This window comes from Phoenix dactylifera, chromosome 4 (assembly GCF_009389715.1).
Source record: "Phoenix dactylifera cultivar Barhee BC4 chromosome 4, palm_55x_up_171113_PBpolish2nd_filt_p, whole genome shotgun sequence".
In the NCBI taxonomy this organism is placed as follows: domain Eukaryota; kingdom Viridiplantae; phylum Streptophyta; class Magnoliopsida; order Arecales; family Arecaceae; genus Phoenix; species Phoenix dactylifera.
The window spans coordinates 3,805,596-3,820,036 of record NC_052395.1 but is presented as its reverse complement, the minus strand read 5'-3'; the positions used below and the strand labels follow the sequence as shown (position 1 = coordinate 3,820,036).

The window sequence follows — 14,441 nt, the reverse complement described above, 5'->3', positions numbered from 1 at the left end:
GTTATATGAGAGAGAGAGAGAGAGAGAGAGAGAGAGAGAGAGAGAGAGAGAGAGAGAGAGAGACCTATAACCAATTATCTGTGAAGGATGTTAATTTTTTTTTTGTGGGGGGGGGGTATGGGGGTTGAGAAAAAAAGGTAGGCTTTGAATTTGTTATATGGCTCTAGAGTTGCTGTCGGCAACATGTACCTAAATGTGTACATAGATACTTCTCCAAAGGAACATCTTGCTTTTTTCTCGATCTGGAAGTGACTGCTATTTAATTTTATCATGGTTGTTAATGCTAAAAATAAACTGATATATTGCATTCCATAGTTATATCTTGTTTAGGAGGCTTAAACATACCTCATATACTGCATTCAGGAATCTTAAAATGGTGATTTAGTAAAGGATCCATCCATGAATTATCATCCATGTATTACCAATAAATAATGATGCTTCAGTGGCACCTCCCTTAAATTGATAAGAAAATTAGGAGTTCTGTTTACCAAATAAAACATCTACATAATTACAGTTTCTTGTGACAATCCTTCTTATCAGTTGTTGATACCCTCTGATGCTTGAAAGCCAGATCAAATTGATGATAATTTGTTGTGACAAGAAATATAAAGAATTAAATCATTTGGAAGGGAAGACAAATGTTCATCATTTTAACAAACTTTATAGAAAATCTATAGGGTATATATGTGCAAGACTTTATGAATGCACATACAAGATTTTAACTCGTGCTTTCCACATGACATGAAAATTGATGGACAGCTCTGGTCCTGCCGAAAGAGATTCTTTTTGTTTTTCTTTTTATTTTCAAGGAGAGGAATTCTGGAAGATGGTATGCTACAGCAGCAAAGATTACAGGGATTTGAGGAAGCTCCTGTTTTCTAAAATCTTACCATTATAAATTTCCTCGAACATCATCAAGTGTTATATTGTTGGAAATTGATTTCGATCTCGCATGGTTTCCATCTCACAAAGTTTCACCCGAGAGCACATGAAACAACTCTTGGCAATGGCGAAATCATGCCCAAAGCTCGCGCTATATATGGCAAGAGATATACACCGGGCTAAACCGCCAAGACTGGATCGAGTTCAAACCAGAGTCTTATTGTTTTATATGATCAGGTTGGGGTCTAATCCAACACTGAAACCAATTTGTTTTATGAATTCACAAGAACAATCTGCATCCACAAGAACAAAATGCTGAAGAAATACCACCTCATACCAGAAGATATATGCATATAGGGTCCACCTGCACCACACATAACAATTGCTCCCAGGATCGAACCCCAGAAAGCTCTGCATGAGAAAGTTATTGCTAGTCTCCATACACTTTGTAGCAGTTTCCGTGCTGTTCATTTTGACACTGAAATTGCACAACTTAGTAGGTATAACAAAACAAACACCATAAAGGGCAGCCATAATAATTCAACTTGCAAGAGTTCCATTTACAAAGCAACCAGAGGCACACTCTCACCACCACCCTTCGTATTGCATTCATTCATCCCTAACTGAAAAGCTAAAAGCCAACTGTAGAAATCTCACTAAAAGAGTAAGTCACGAGTTGTTACATTCCCAGTTCAAGATTAAGCGTGATCAAGGCTCCAGCTGAGCGATGCCCACGAAACATGAAATACTACTGCTTGGTATCATCCTCCAGCACATAAATAAAAGAGAAGCCACTCAATTCGACGCCGCAGCAAGAAGTCCCTAGCAGGAAATAGAACCGGCTGCTGCAAAAAGTTATTCTCAATGTACATGTAGTCGTAGCAAAGTCCCCATCAACAATATCCAGCACTTTTAAATCTATAAAGAAATGAAACATAAATACACCCTTAAAACCCAGTTGTTTGCAAGGAAAAGGTTGTTCCTTTTAAAACCATGGAACAAGCTTGATTCTTGCAGCAGTCTATCAAGAGTAAATCTTTCTCCTCGCTTGACCGTGGAGGCCAATCCAATCCGGAAGAACCAAAATTGACAAGAAGAAAAGCACGAGAGGGGAAAACACAAAAGCCACAGTCAACTGGCCAATGCGTTAGACATGCACACCGTTACCATTTGCATAGTAGTTTCCATTTACCAGGCTCTTAACAGGCTTGTATGCATGTCCATTTTGATGCCCATTTGGATAGACCTTTGGTGAGAAAACACCATTACTTGAAATCTTTGCAGGGATGTGCTTGTTAGGTTGACTTGGATTTTGCAGCAAAGCATCCAATTGCCCACATGAGGACGCTATCAGTCCTGTAGAACATTCCATGCCAGGTTTTTATGAAACAAGGATTCAATAATAAGAACTTTAGCATTCATACATATTCAGAAGTTTAAACTGAAAAAAGGACTGATACTCATTTACAGCCACTAAAACAAGTACATAAGCAACAATGAAATACATGAAACGAATATAGTATCAGTCGATGAAAGAGATGTATAATGGACCTCTGAAACAACACTTAGAAGTGCGTACCACAAAAAAAAAGCACTCCGAAGTGAGCAATGCACATGAAAAATATAACTGCAACAGGTAGCCATGTCTTCACAAATCAAAAACAGGGGAAAAGAAAATACACTCTTACGTCTGCACTCATAGGAAGAACTTATAAATAGTATCATTTTCCTAATGAACCTCATAAATAGTATCATTAACAGGTCCAAGATCAGTAGGAAAAGGGAATGATGAGATGCCGGGATTAGGGGGAAAGATTTTCTTTAACCAGGTATATGACACAGCCTCAACTCATGAGTGTTAAGGACACACAGGTGGAAAATGCAGCACCCAATATTAGCTGAACTATACAATGATCCGTACTCGTCAGGTACCAAGTTGGTATGGTACCATATGATGCTGCACTAATAATAATAGCAATGTAGCTGTCAGATGACAGTTCGTGCAAAACTTCTTATCATGGAATGTGCCAGCATGAGAGTCTAAGGTAGTGAAGGAGAGAGGAAGAGGGGAGTGGGTGGAGGACAAGGACGATGAACAGATCCCACAAGGGAGGTGTCCTCCGTGAACGATGGAGGAAAGAGGGGAGGAGGAAGCAGCGGCATTAGAGTTTCAGCAAGGCGTGTCACCATGAGCAGCAGCGAGGGGAGAAAGGAGAAAGTAGGCGGCGGAAGTGAGGAAGAGGGGGACTAGAGGTTTCAGCTCAGGAGGGATCAGTTCAGCTTAGGAGAACCGAGTTGGTGTTGCCCGAAACCAAGCAGAACCAGTCAGTCCAGCATGGTTTGGCCCAGTTCACCCATGGCCTGTTTTGGAAGTCCAAATCATCCCGGTTCCTGGTCAGTTCGATACATTACGCCTTGAACCAAGCGATTCAGACGGTTTGGTGAATCTTGTCTGCACCTAAGCCTCATAGTAAATCATTAACTGTTTTAAGGCATTCATAAATTGATGAATGCCACTCCACAATTTTACAACATATCGTCTTTGACATGATCAAAATGGAGAGAGTATCAGGACTCCCAACATGCTCTGAAGAAGAGTCCAGTGGTTCAATAATTTTAGATATTATTGCCTACAAAAGCTAAAGCAAGACATTGTACTAGAATATGCAACAGCTTTAGTAAATGCACGGCAGCAAACCAGCCAGGACAGAACTAGAAATGCAGCGATGAAAACAACAAGCATCCAACAAAACATCTTCAATAATCAACAGCTCAACCAGAGAAGTTTTTAGCTGTACATCTATCAACATCAAGCATATAATTACAAGTACACAATATCATGGAAGGCACAGATTAGACAGAAGACAGGACATAGCAAATAGAACGAAAAAAGAGGTGGAGCAGATTAAGGATTAAATACATTTATATAAACACAAACATGAACCAGGCCTTAACCTGAAAAGAAAAAACATAAGGCCAAGAACAGGTAGACCTTCTAAATGTAAGTTAAAGAATGTATTAGAGAGGGAGAGTCGGATAAGTGATCTTCAGGATTTTGTGGGTGGCACTGTCTGAGAGCAAGATGAGCATATAGCATCACAGAAAGTTGACAACATTTGGAATACAGCATTACCTAAGAAAAGTGCTGAGGGTTTTCCAGGTCTCGACTTGAACTCTGGATGAAATTGGACACCAACAAAGTATGGATGGGCAGGCAGCTCAATAATCTGAATGAACCAATACAGCATCAAAGATAACCATCAGAACTTTGGGAGAATAAAGAAAACACAAAAAGGGGAAAAGTTTTCAGGTGCGTACCTCCATACGTTTTCCAGTTTCATCTTTACCAACAAATGCAAGGCCAGCACTTTCAAATTTTGCAACCATATCAGGATTGACCTGTGACTAAATTAATGATTATGATTGTTCAAGAAATAAATAGTATCATAAAGACTAGCTCTGGCGCATTGGCAGCACTACATAATAGAATAATCTCAGAAAAACATTGACCTATTGTTATACAAAAAAACATAATTGAACAAACCTCATATCTGTGTCGATGCCGTTCATCTACATAGCTAACATTGCCATACCTAACAAAAAAATGTGCAACTCAAGAATCATACGCTCCAATTGAAATGATAGAACTTCAAAATCACACGTCACATGGCAATTAAAGTTCAGGGGATATGTTGGTCCTCACAACTTTGCAGCTTTGCAGTCAGTAACCTCGAAATATGTTCTTCTTGATCCAAGACGCATCGTTGCTCCCATGTGAGTTTTGGAGCCCTGCAAATGTAATTTTCAGGATATGTAGGGCAAGCATATTAAGAAAGACTTGAGTGCAGCAGAAATATCTAGAAACAACTTCATGGAGGATGGTGACAAAATCAATTACCTCTGGCATAAAAACAACGCATGGAGTTCTTGTATCAGGGTCAAACTCTGTGCTGTTTGCATCTTGCAAATTCATAACAGAACGGGCAAATTCAATCACAGCAATTTGCATGCCCAGACAAATGCCAAGGTATGGAACATTTTTCTCGCGGGCGTATTTAGCAGCAAGAATTTTCCCTTGAACACCTCTGTCTCCAAAACCTCCTGGAACTAGTATGCCATCTGCACCCTGAGCTGAAAAACTATTCAGATGACTACAAGAGAAACAACATAACTTAATATAAAAATTGGATGCACTTGAGAAATTCTAATAATTTGTGTTCTTGCAAATGTAAGATAAGTGCCACAAAAGCAGTCCTCACCTTCAATAGATTCCAAGCAGCTTTATAAGCATCAGGTGCCTATACAAGGAAAACATCAATTAATCCTTGATACAAAACAGCAACAAGAGAAGGGGCACACGAGGCTAAAGTAGTAGACTGACCTCTTTTGCAGTAGTGTCTTCAAGATCAGTAGATGGAACCCAGTCCACCACAAGTTTCTTACGGCATGCAACAGAAGCATGCAAAAGAGCCTGCAAACAGGTTCAGAAGAGAGTAAACAATAATTATCACAAAAATTATGAGAAGCACAACATCTGGGAACATCAGGTACATCAATACATGCACCTGTTCATCCATAAGAGTATGCATAAACTGATGGGTACTCATGCAATAAAGGGAAGACCTCAAATGTTATATTCTTACTTTTTGTGTTTACTTCACATTGCATTTTATTATGTGAACATACGGAAACCACATATATAGACAATTAAAATAGATACATTATAAGTAACAATAATCTCATGCTTCAATACATAGTAGAACCAGCAACCTCTATTTCTGTTTCACTCCTCTCCTTTCCTCAAAACTGCAGGTGTAATCAAGACTTTAGATCAAAAGAAAATGAAAAAAAAATACTATCAATAGGCTATTTTCTTAGGCACACAGGGTGTCCTTAAGGTAAATACACAACCTATTCCTGGATTTCAAGCCTTCCACAATTTCCAAGATGAACAGTGTGGTTGAAACACAGAAATTTACCAAAGAAAGACAAAAGTGCATACCAAATGGTATGGCCAATTATTTCTGATCATGTCCTTCCACCAAGCCATCTCAACAAAAGATGTGTTTAATAACCACAAAAGTTTGCTCTTTTCTGAAGCAAGACTCTTTTACCACCTTGTTGTCCATTCAAGTGAGCGATCCTTAACAAGTTGCAGTCCTACTTTTACAGCATGATATGCTCACTTAGCAATATATGGCGGTAAACTAACTCAAAAGGATTCAAGAAGATGCAACACAGAAATTTAGTGCTAGTCAAAGTTGCCCAAAAAGAAATTCAGGTGATGGTTTAGATGCAAGGAAGAAGACAGAAAGAGGGAAATCCAGATCTGTCAACAGTCCTGGCTGCTGACCATAATGGTTGCATTAGTAAATTAAACAACAATATCAATTCCCACCTATATAGACTTTGAGTGCCAATATCAACTAGGCATTATTTGGTTCGAAAGTGAGCGGCCTAATAAGCTGTTTAATTAGTCAAAAATCCCAGAAAAAATGCTAATATACTAAAAGGCATAACAATAACCAGCAAGCACCTCCAAAAGTTTAACCAAGCTGACAGACAAAATACTCTACTTAAAAGCACTCAACACAGCAAAATGTTAAAATAACGACACACGATCTATAACATGTATAGTGTAATGCAAGGCATTGCTGTTAACTAACCACTACTTCAAAAGCTTAAGCTATTAAGGAAAGGGTCGGCAATGTATCCAGCCTTAACACACCCTTCATGAGCAGCCCGGACCATGCACGTGAAAGCATGGAGTCAAGAATGACTCAAGATAAGAACGAGTCAATAACTCCACAACTGGGAACGAGTCAAGGGAGGAAAAGACTCAAGATAAGAACGGGTCAAGAACTCCACAATTGGGAACGAGTCAAGGGAGGAAAAGACTCAAGAAACAAACACACAAAATTGGCTTGAACAGGGATTTGCATCCATGACCTTTAGCTTTAATACCATGTTAACTAACCAATAGACCTCAAAAGCCTAATCTACTAGGGAAGGGGTCATCAACGCATATCAGGCCTTAACTATTGAAACTCATAATACATAATAAAGGAAAAGATTGTCTCCAAGCATTTAAAGTACAGCATGTATGTGTAAATACCAGCTCACATCAGCTAAGTTAAATCTCACTTTAGCCAGATAGAAGTGCAAAGTAGAAAGTGTGAGAACAAGAAAAGAGCATTCTCGCTGCATTCATATCTTTTAATAGTTGGAATAAATACAGGTGCACATAATTAGCAGAAACAATGTTTGATTAAGTTCTAGTCAATCAAATATATAAACTGGGAAAGCACAGGGACTGATGAATGACATGGTATAAGCACCTTCCATACAGAGAGATAAGAATCAGAAAGACCAGTGTACTTTCCAACCATGGCAATCCTAACCTGAAAAGTTAGCAATGGGAAAAAGAGTATCAATCACCAGCCAAATTGAACACCACCAGCCCAAGCGTGCGCACAGGAGAGAGAGAGAGAGAGAGAGAGGAGGAGGAGGAACTCACAGGATCATGCAATGAATCGCAGAGCTTAGCTCTATTTGTCCATTCATCCAAGTCTGGCTCTCGTGCAACTCTGCATACATCAGTGATAGCACAAGAAGACAACAAAGTGATTATAAGTGCCTTCTACAGATTAGATATCACCAACAAAAGAACCAAAATGCTGAACTTTAGCAGAAATGACATAAAATGGGTCAAGTGCATTGGACAAACCCTTGAAGGTTCAGTACTTTTAAAATTGCATCATGTGCCTTCTGGTCCTAGGGAAAATTGCATTTTAAATAAGATATTGAACGAACTAAGAATAGTTATATGATTCAGGAAAGCAAACAATTCACTGTTTTGAAAACCAATTATACTCTACCCTTAATAGTAAAGGAATGTGCCATATATTTGTAACATCATTAAGAGTAATGATATTTGATGCCTGCAAAAATGTTGTTGATTGATCAGCACGAGGGTTACTCCTAACACTCCTAAATTGCAAAAAGAATACACCAACTATTAAGCTAATTACGATACCGGAACATGGCAAAACTGTGAGAGTTTTTCTTTTACATTTTCATTCAGCACCTGTCAAAACCATTCAAATAGACTAGTCATAAAGTGCCACAAATGAACAAAAATGAAGAAAAAGGAAAGGTTAGGGGGGAAAAGGATTGGAGTGGAGACCTTAGTACTGCGACAAGCCAGGATATTCGGTGTCAACCCAAGTCCTCTTAGACCACGAACACTATGTTGAGTTGGCTTAGTTTTCTGCAAGGATATAAAAGAATATTATTATCCAAACTGAAATATCACAATAAAAAGGAAGAAAATTTGGGTATTGACTGATTATACAAGCTAATTTTTACTGGGAATGTACATTGAGTATTAAAATTTCTATCAAGTGTGCAACTATTTTAACATGACTTGCCTGTTCACCAACTACACTCAAAACAGGCACAAGACTGACATGAACCAGACAGAAGTTACCAGGACCTGAAACGAGAACCAAAGAAGAAAATATCATTATGAAAGAGTATGAGTATGAAAAAGTATGAGAAAGGAAGTTTTGAAATAACCATCTTTAAACAGGTGCCTGCACAGTCTACTCACCTACACGATAAGAAAATTGACCTAGTGCTTCAATAAATGGCATTGATTCAATATCCCCTGCATCAAGAATTCCATTGTTGTTATGCCGTGAAAAGATCGTGGCTCCTGCATCGCATACTTACACCACTATGGGAAGTATCATGCAAATTGTAATTCTTCAAAAAGCAATTTCCAAAAGCACCAGGATATTGTTTTATATTTCCCTATTATAATAAGCAGCAATTTAGAAGTTCTTTTCACCTATAGTTCCACCCAATTCTATAACACAAACATCAGCAGGTCCTTCTTTGCCATCCACAGGTATTACGGCCACACGTTCTATCCACTCTTGTATGGCATCTGTTATGTGTGGCACAACCTTAAAAAGAAAATGATGAAACAGCATCAGAACCTTTACGAAATATAGATAGACATGGGCCATGCAACTGACAAAATGATTAAGAAAAAAGATGCAAGCAATACACACACACCTGCACTGTTTTCCCTAGATAGTCACCCCTCCGCTCCTTGTTAATGACAGACTATCACCAAACACATCACAAAGAAGAAAAAAAGGAAAGGTGAGAAGATTCAAAAGAAAAAGAAAAAGAGAAAACAGGGCCACAGCGGTCATACAATAGATCAAAAATTAAGAAAAAGGTGGACCTCAATTTTTTTTTCCTGATTACATTGTCCATCAAACTTCAAAATAGGCTTTAATATGCAATACATCTACAACCAGAAAGCCCGATTAATTGAATACCTGGTAGATCTTCCCAGTGGTGATATTGTTATCACAAGTCAATTTGATATCTAGGAACCGTTCGTAATTTCCAAGATCCAAGTCCACCTTCCATATAAAATAATTAAAAAAAGAGTACATAAGGCACAACAATTTCAATGTAGCATAGCTGAAACCTTATAATAACAAGAAAGAATGTAGAATCTTCCCAGACATGGTGAAAGAATGAAGCAAGAGTTAAAAGTTTACTTGGATGGCTAAAAGGCAACTGAAAATGTTTAAACTACAAACCATTAGGGGGGGAGGAGGGAGAGAGGGAGAGATTCAAGGTATTCAAACCAGAGTTTTGAGATGATGATGATGATGATGAAATTCCAAAGTTTTATTCTGGGGAATTTTAAAAAAATCATGGTTAAAAGGTAAAAATTGTATGCCTAGTCGAACCCTGATTGCTTCAACAACTTCCCACTTAGTAGACATCTTCAGACAAACACCCGTATGAGGGTGAGAACAAGGAAGGGATGTATAGGTGTTACACCTTCAGAAATCTAAAACGGTAAGCAGGAACATAGCAGGGATCAGAAGCATTCTTTACCTCGCCACCATCATCTAAAACAAACACTTCTCCATGCTCGAACGGGGACATCGTTCCAGCATCAGTGTTCAGATATGGATCTGCATGTGTATGTAGGCAAAAGCCATATTCGTCAAAACAAAATAAAGCATGTGACAGCATTCATCAACCCACTGTGGCTTGGACATTGACATAAAGGATGGAAAAGGCACAATGATCTCAGCATGTAAACCTCTCAATTTGACACATCAATGTAGATATGTTTTCATATTATAAAGAATATAAGACTTAATCAACAGAACAATAGTCGGAAAAGAGTATTGCATAATTCTTCTAATAATCTTGAGAAGAGAACTGCTATGACTGAACAAATTGAGTGGCAGTGCATAAGATGTATCAAAGCCATACGTTCGTTCCCAATTCATGTCAGGAGAGGCAAAAAGACCCAAAAAAAAGTGGTCCAGGAAGCAAGCACCGAGACGAAAGATGATTCAAAGCACCACAACAGCAGATTCCCCTTTGTAGATAAAAGAATAAAAGGAAAAGACCACGTAACTTTACCCCCTTTCTTCTGTTCTTTGGTTGAGATAAAACTAATTTAAAAGAAAAGTACCTAGATATCAATCTTTTGGACAAAGTTTAAATTAAAGTAATTAAATAAAAGAAACAGCAACGATTTCTGCAAGGACAAGGGGAAACAATGTTAGAAGCCAAAACCTAGGTGAGTTTTAAAAAAAATTAAATCAAGAAGATGCCATATTTACCTGGGCTTGTAAATTGTCTATTTCCACAGTACCACTCCCACCATATATACATGAACATATAGGAAAACCCCAGAAAGATATAAAACTGACTACTAACCGAAAGGGTATTAATCCAAGTCTGTGGCAATAAAAACCAAAATCTGTAATGCCCAGAAACTATTATCTATGCCGTCTTCCTCATCTTCAAAATAGCAATTGCAAGTTTTATGTTTATTAAACTAAGGTAATTAGTTTGGCAAAAACAACTGATTTCTCTTCTTAAAGCCATCTCGCTGCAAGAAGACCTCATTACAAAGGATCTTTTCTCTAAAGAAAGAGAAGTTAAGAATATTCGAAATAGGAATGACAACCAAGAGGAAGGGAATGGAAATGATATCTATACCCCAAAAAAGACCTCATTCCCTATAGAAACAAAAGAAAATTACTATTTCAAACAGAGATTACAAAGAGGTAGGTGAGATTAAAAACTAATATTGATGGAGGTGAAACATCGATGCCACTAAAAAAGACCGCATTAGAAATAAAGGTTTCAAAAGAAAAGAAAAGAAAAGAAAAGGTCATTTAAAGCAAAAAAACATCAACGAGAAAGGTATGGCAAAAACCAAATCTTGATGGATGTGAATCCTCTATACCAGCAAAAATGAACTGATTAGAAGGAAAAACTCATTCTTTTCTTGAACAAGAAGCAAAGGGTCATTTAGAACATCTTTCAAAGAGAAAAGCAAAACAAAAGCCAATCTTGATGAAGGTGAAGACTCTATACCCCCAACCGAATCTCATTGGAAAGAAAGAGTCCACCTTTTTCCAGAAAAGAACCGAAAAAACATCAAAAGACAAGATTTTTAAGAGAAAGACAAGGCAAATACCGATCTTGATGGACGTAACACGGAGGCCGCACGCCTTGAGGACGACTCCTATGCTGCTAGCCGTCACCCCTTTCCCCAGCCCGCTCACCACTCCCCCCGTCACCAACACGTACTTCATCTCCTCTCCCTTCTTTTCTCTCTCTCTCTCTCTCTCTCGCCTTCTCTCTACCGCAAAACAACGAACAAGGAGAAGATTGTAAACAAAAGCGAAGAAGAGAAGCGATAAGAATCTCGGCAGCGAGAGGGCCCGGGAGCTCAGTGAGAACAGAACATGAGAAAGGTATGCGCGACGGCGGCGTCGGCGACGAAACTCTCTCGCTCTCTGTCTATATATACCTCTCTGTTTCTCCGCCGGCGGCGGTGCAAGAAACGAGGCCAAGAAGGGAGAAAGAATAAGGTAACTAAAATTGGGACGGAGAGAATAGGCGGAGGACGAGGGGATTAAATACCCTCGCTCTCAAGCCGCCTACTCCCTCCTCCTGTTGACGAAAATATTACAATTAGGATATCAGAAAATGGGGGGGGAATTCTTTTCCTTTTCTTTTTTCTAAATTGTTTTAGCTTTCTTGAAAGCCATATGGCACTACAAATATACCTCTTTTCTTGATCAGGGTTTTCCCCTCGTTCACATTGCTTTCCAAAAACAAAAAAAATCCACACTTTCACGTAAATAGGTGTCTAAATATATAAATTTTGTAACACCCTTGGTTAAGCTTATCCGATTTCACATTAGTACGATGCTCGAGGCCGGCACGAAAGACAAATGGTGCATGCATGATGAAAAATAACACTTTTTTTTGATAAAATAGGTACATCATATCATTTTAGTATAAATACATCAACAAAAAATCAACACTTTTTCCTTTCACCCTGAATTTATACCTAAATCATACCGTACTAATATAAATACATCCTAAAAAATCCAAACTCAAGGCATCATGAGGCTTCTCTGTAACAAAAAATCAACACCTTTTCCTCTTCATCACTGATTTATACCTAATTCATTGTCCAAATTTATATATTCGCATTCTCGATCTGGATTAGCATCCATGATATAGTTTATTTCCAGTAGTCCATGGTTTCTGACACTGATTGCTCAGCAGCGACGAAGCATTAGAGTATGTTATCCTTTTTACTTAGGTTACATCTCACCCTCTATTGGTGTTTTGGATTTTTCCCATGCTCTCGTAGAACCGGCTTTGGCCTTTGTGGAGGCCGTTTCTCGTTCAATAGGATTAGATCATAGGCGGCTGGTACGTCAGGTTGTCCAAGGAAACTTGGTAGGAGTCAAAGATCTGAGCACCAAAAGCCATCACTATACATGGCTCAAAGTTATTTGCCCCAAAGATTTAGCCCTAAACTAGTTGGGGGCAGATGAGGAGGAGTGAAGCAAAGATTCCCAAGATTTCGCCGGCGATGAACACGGCCAAAATTAAAAATAACAAAAAAATAAAAAGATAGCCTACTATCAACCAACAGTCTATTATTTTCAACCAAAAGGTAATTTCTTTTATTTTATTAAATTATTAAAAAATATGGTAGCAACAACCTTTTATTTTAGATTTGTTGGTCTATATAAAGAGAGTGGGTAAATATTCGCCATTTATATTGCCGCACCGAAAAGATGAAAGTAGCTTATTTATTAGTTACTTTCTTTCTATGAAACGAGTTACACAAAGCCACTTTGTGATTTCGATCAAAACAACATGACCTAATTCCAACAATTGGGTTTATAAAATATGTCTGGATTGTATACGTTGCCATAAACTTTGGATCTTTATTTTTAATTTATTGGTCGAGATTAGCTTATTTCTAGGTTCATATAAAAATAAAATTATCGCACATCCACTTAAAAAAAACAATGTATCTATCTCACCTCTTAAAAAAAAAAGCTAAGGCTCTCTTTGGTATTTTTTTATTTTTTATTTTTAAAAGCGGACATATGAAATTAGATGTTTAGTTCTATTATTTTTATTTTTTATTTTTAAAAGTAACTTTCATAATTTATGGAAAAGGTGGCAGGAGAATTATTTTTACTTATAAAAGTAAGTTTCGAGCCTTGAAATTAAATCGAGTCTTAGTTTCCATTATTTATTTTTCTATTTGGCCCTCGATGATTACTACCTTGTTGCCTTCACCCCACCCCGCCCTTCCCCCCCCCCTCCCTCGATGATTACTACCTTGTTGCCTTCACCCCACCCCGCCCTCCCCCCCCCAATGCAATATTGAGAAGGTTCTGCCTCTTCCCTCTCTTCCCTTCTTGCACCTATTTGTATTTGCCTTATCCTCCGGTTCCTTGCCTCCTCCTGCACTTTCCTTCTGATTTGGAGACAACCTTAATAGAAGATTATCAAAATTTAATATACATGTATATATGTATATTTATTTATTTATTAAAAAAGAAAATCAATAACCATGCCAAACATAACCTAACTTTTAGTTTGTGAATTATGATACGAATGCGAGCACTATAATTTGAACTCTAGACCTTTCCTAGAAAGGTTGGTCGGCAGCTATGCTTTTACCAAGTTAAGATTGGATTGGCAGCACAAGGTTGATTGCCATCTTGGTTCAAACCATGTAAGTTGTCATCATACCAAGAAATTGAGTTCAAGCTCAATAAAAAGAGCCTGTCGTAGGTCTCTCCAAGTTCGAAGACTATAAGTGCCCCCCTTTGTGAACGAATAAATTATTAACTCAAGGTAAGTTATTCATAAACAGCTTTATTTGCTTGCAGTTTTTGATTATAGCAACCAGCCTAGAGACCACCAAGCCCATGTCTCGCCTTAACAAGATCATGTTTCTAAACCACACTACCGATCGTGTCTTTTGCATTATATATATACCAAAGAAGCATTACTCCCCATATGCCATGGGGCTGTTTTTTTATTCTAGTGTGAACGAGCGCGGACTCTCTTTGACGTAGAGTGTTGTACAATTATGGATGGCCATCAAACAAGACAGTTTATGAAAACTGCATCATATATAGCATATGTTATTTGATAGTTGTCCATCTTCTGAT

General features: G+C 38.1%; 1 protein-coding gene across 5 annotated transcripts; it reads right to left on the bottom strand.

Annotated features, from left to right (window-relative positions):
* Positions 1-1,385: 1,385 nt before the first annotated feature.
* On the bottom strand, positions 1,386-11,908 carry LOC103713326 (CTP synthase). Of its 5 annotated transcripts, none has more exons than XM_008800212.4 (21): positions 11,420-11,908; positions 9,811-9,890; positions 9,237-9,323; positions 8,965-9,015; positions 8,735-8,852; positions 8,495-8,599; positions 8,313-8,377; positions 8,069-8,152; positions 7,919-7,969; positions 7,761-7,823; positions 7,610-7,650; positions 7,400-7,469; positions 7,221-7,283; positions 5,264-5,353; positions 5,142-5,180; positions 4,781-5,008; positions 4,586-4,671; positions 4,427-4,475; positions 4,201-4,287; positions 4,016-4,109; positions 1,386-2,238 (listed from the first exon to the last, which is right to left on the bottom strand). In XM_008800212.4, the coding sequence occupies exons 1-21, from the start codon at positions 11,535-11,537 to the stop codon at positions 2,030-2,032; spliced, it is 1,878 nt and encodes a 625-aa protein (XP_008798434.1). In that variant the 5' UTR covers positions 11,538-11,908; the 3' UTR covers positions 1,386-2,029. The 5 variants fall into 5 exon arrangements, with proteins under 5 accessions (XP_008798434.1, XP_008798430.1, XP_008798435.1 ...); XM_008800208.4 differs by having other exon boundaries at positions 7,610-7,656; positions 11,420-11,906; XM_008800213.4 differs by having other exon boundaries at positions 7,610-7,656; positions 8,495-8,551; positions 11,420-11,901.
* Between the last annotated feature and the right edge of the window lie 2,533 nt (positions 11,909-14,441).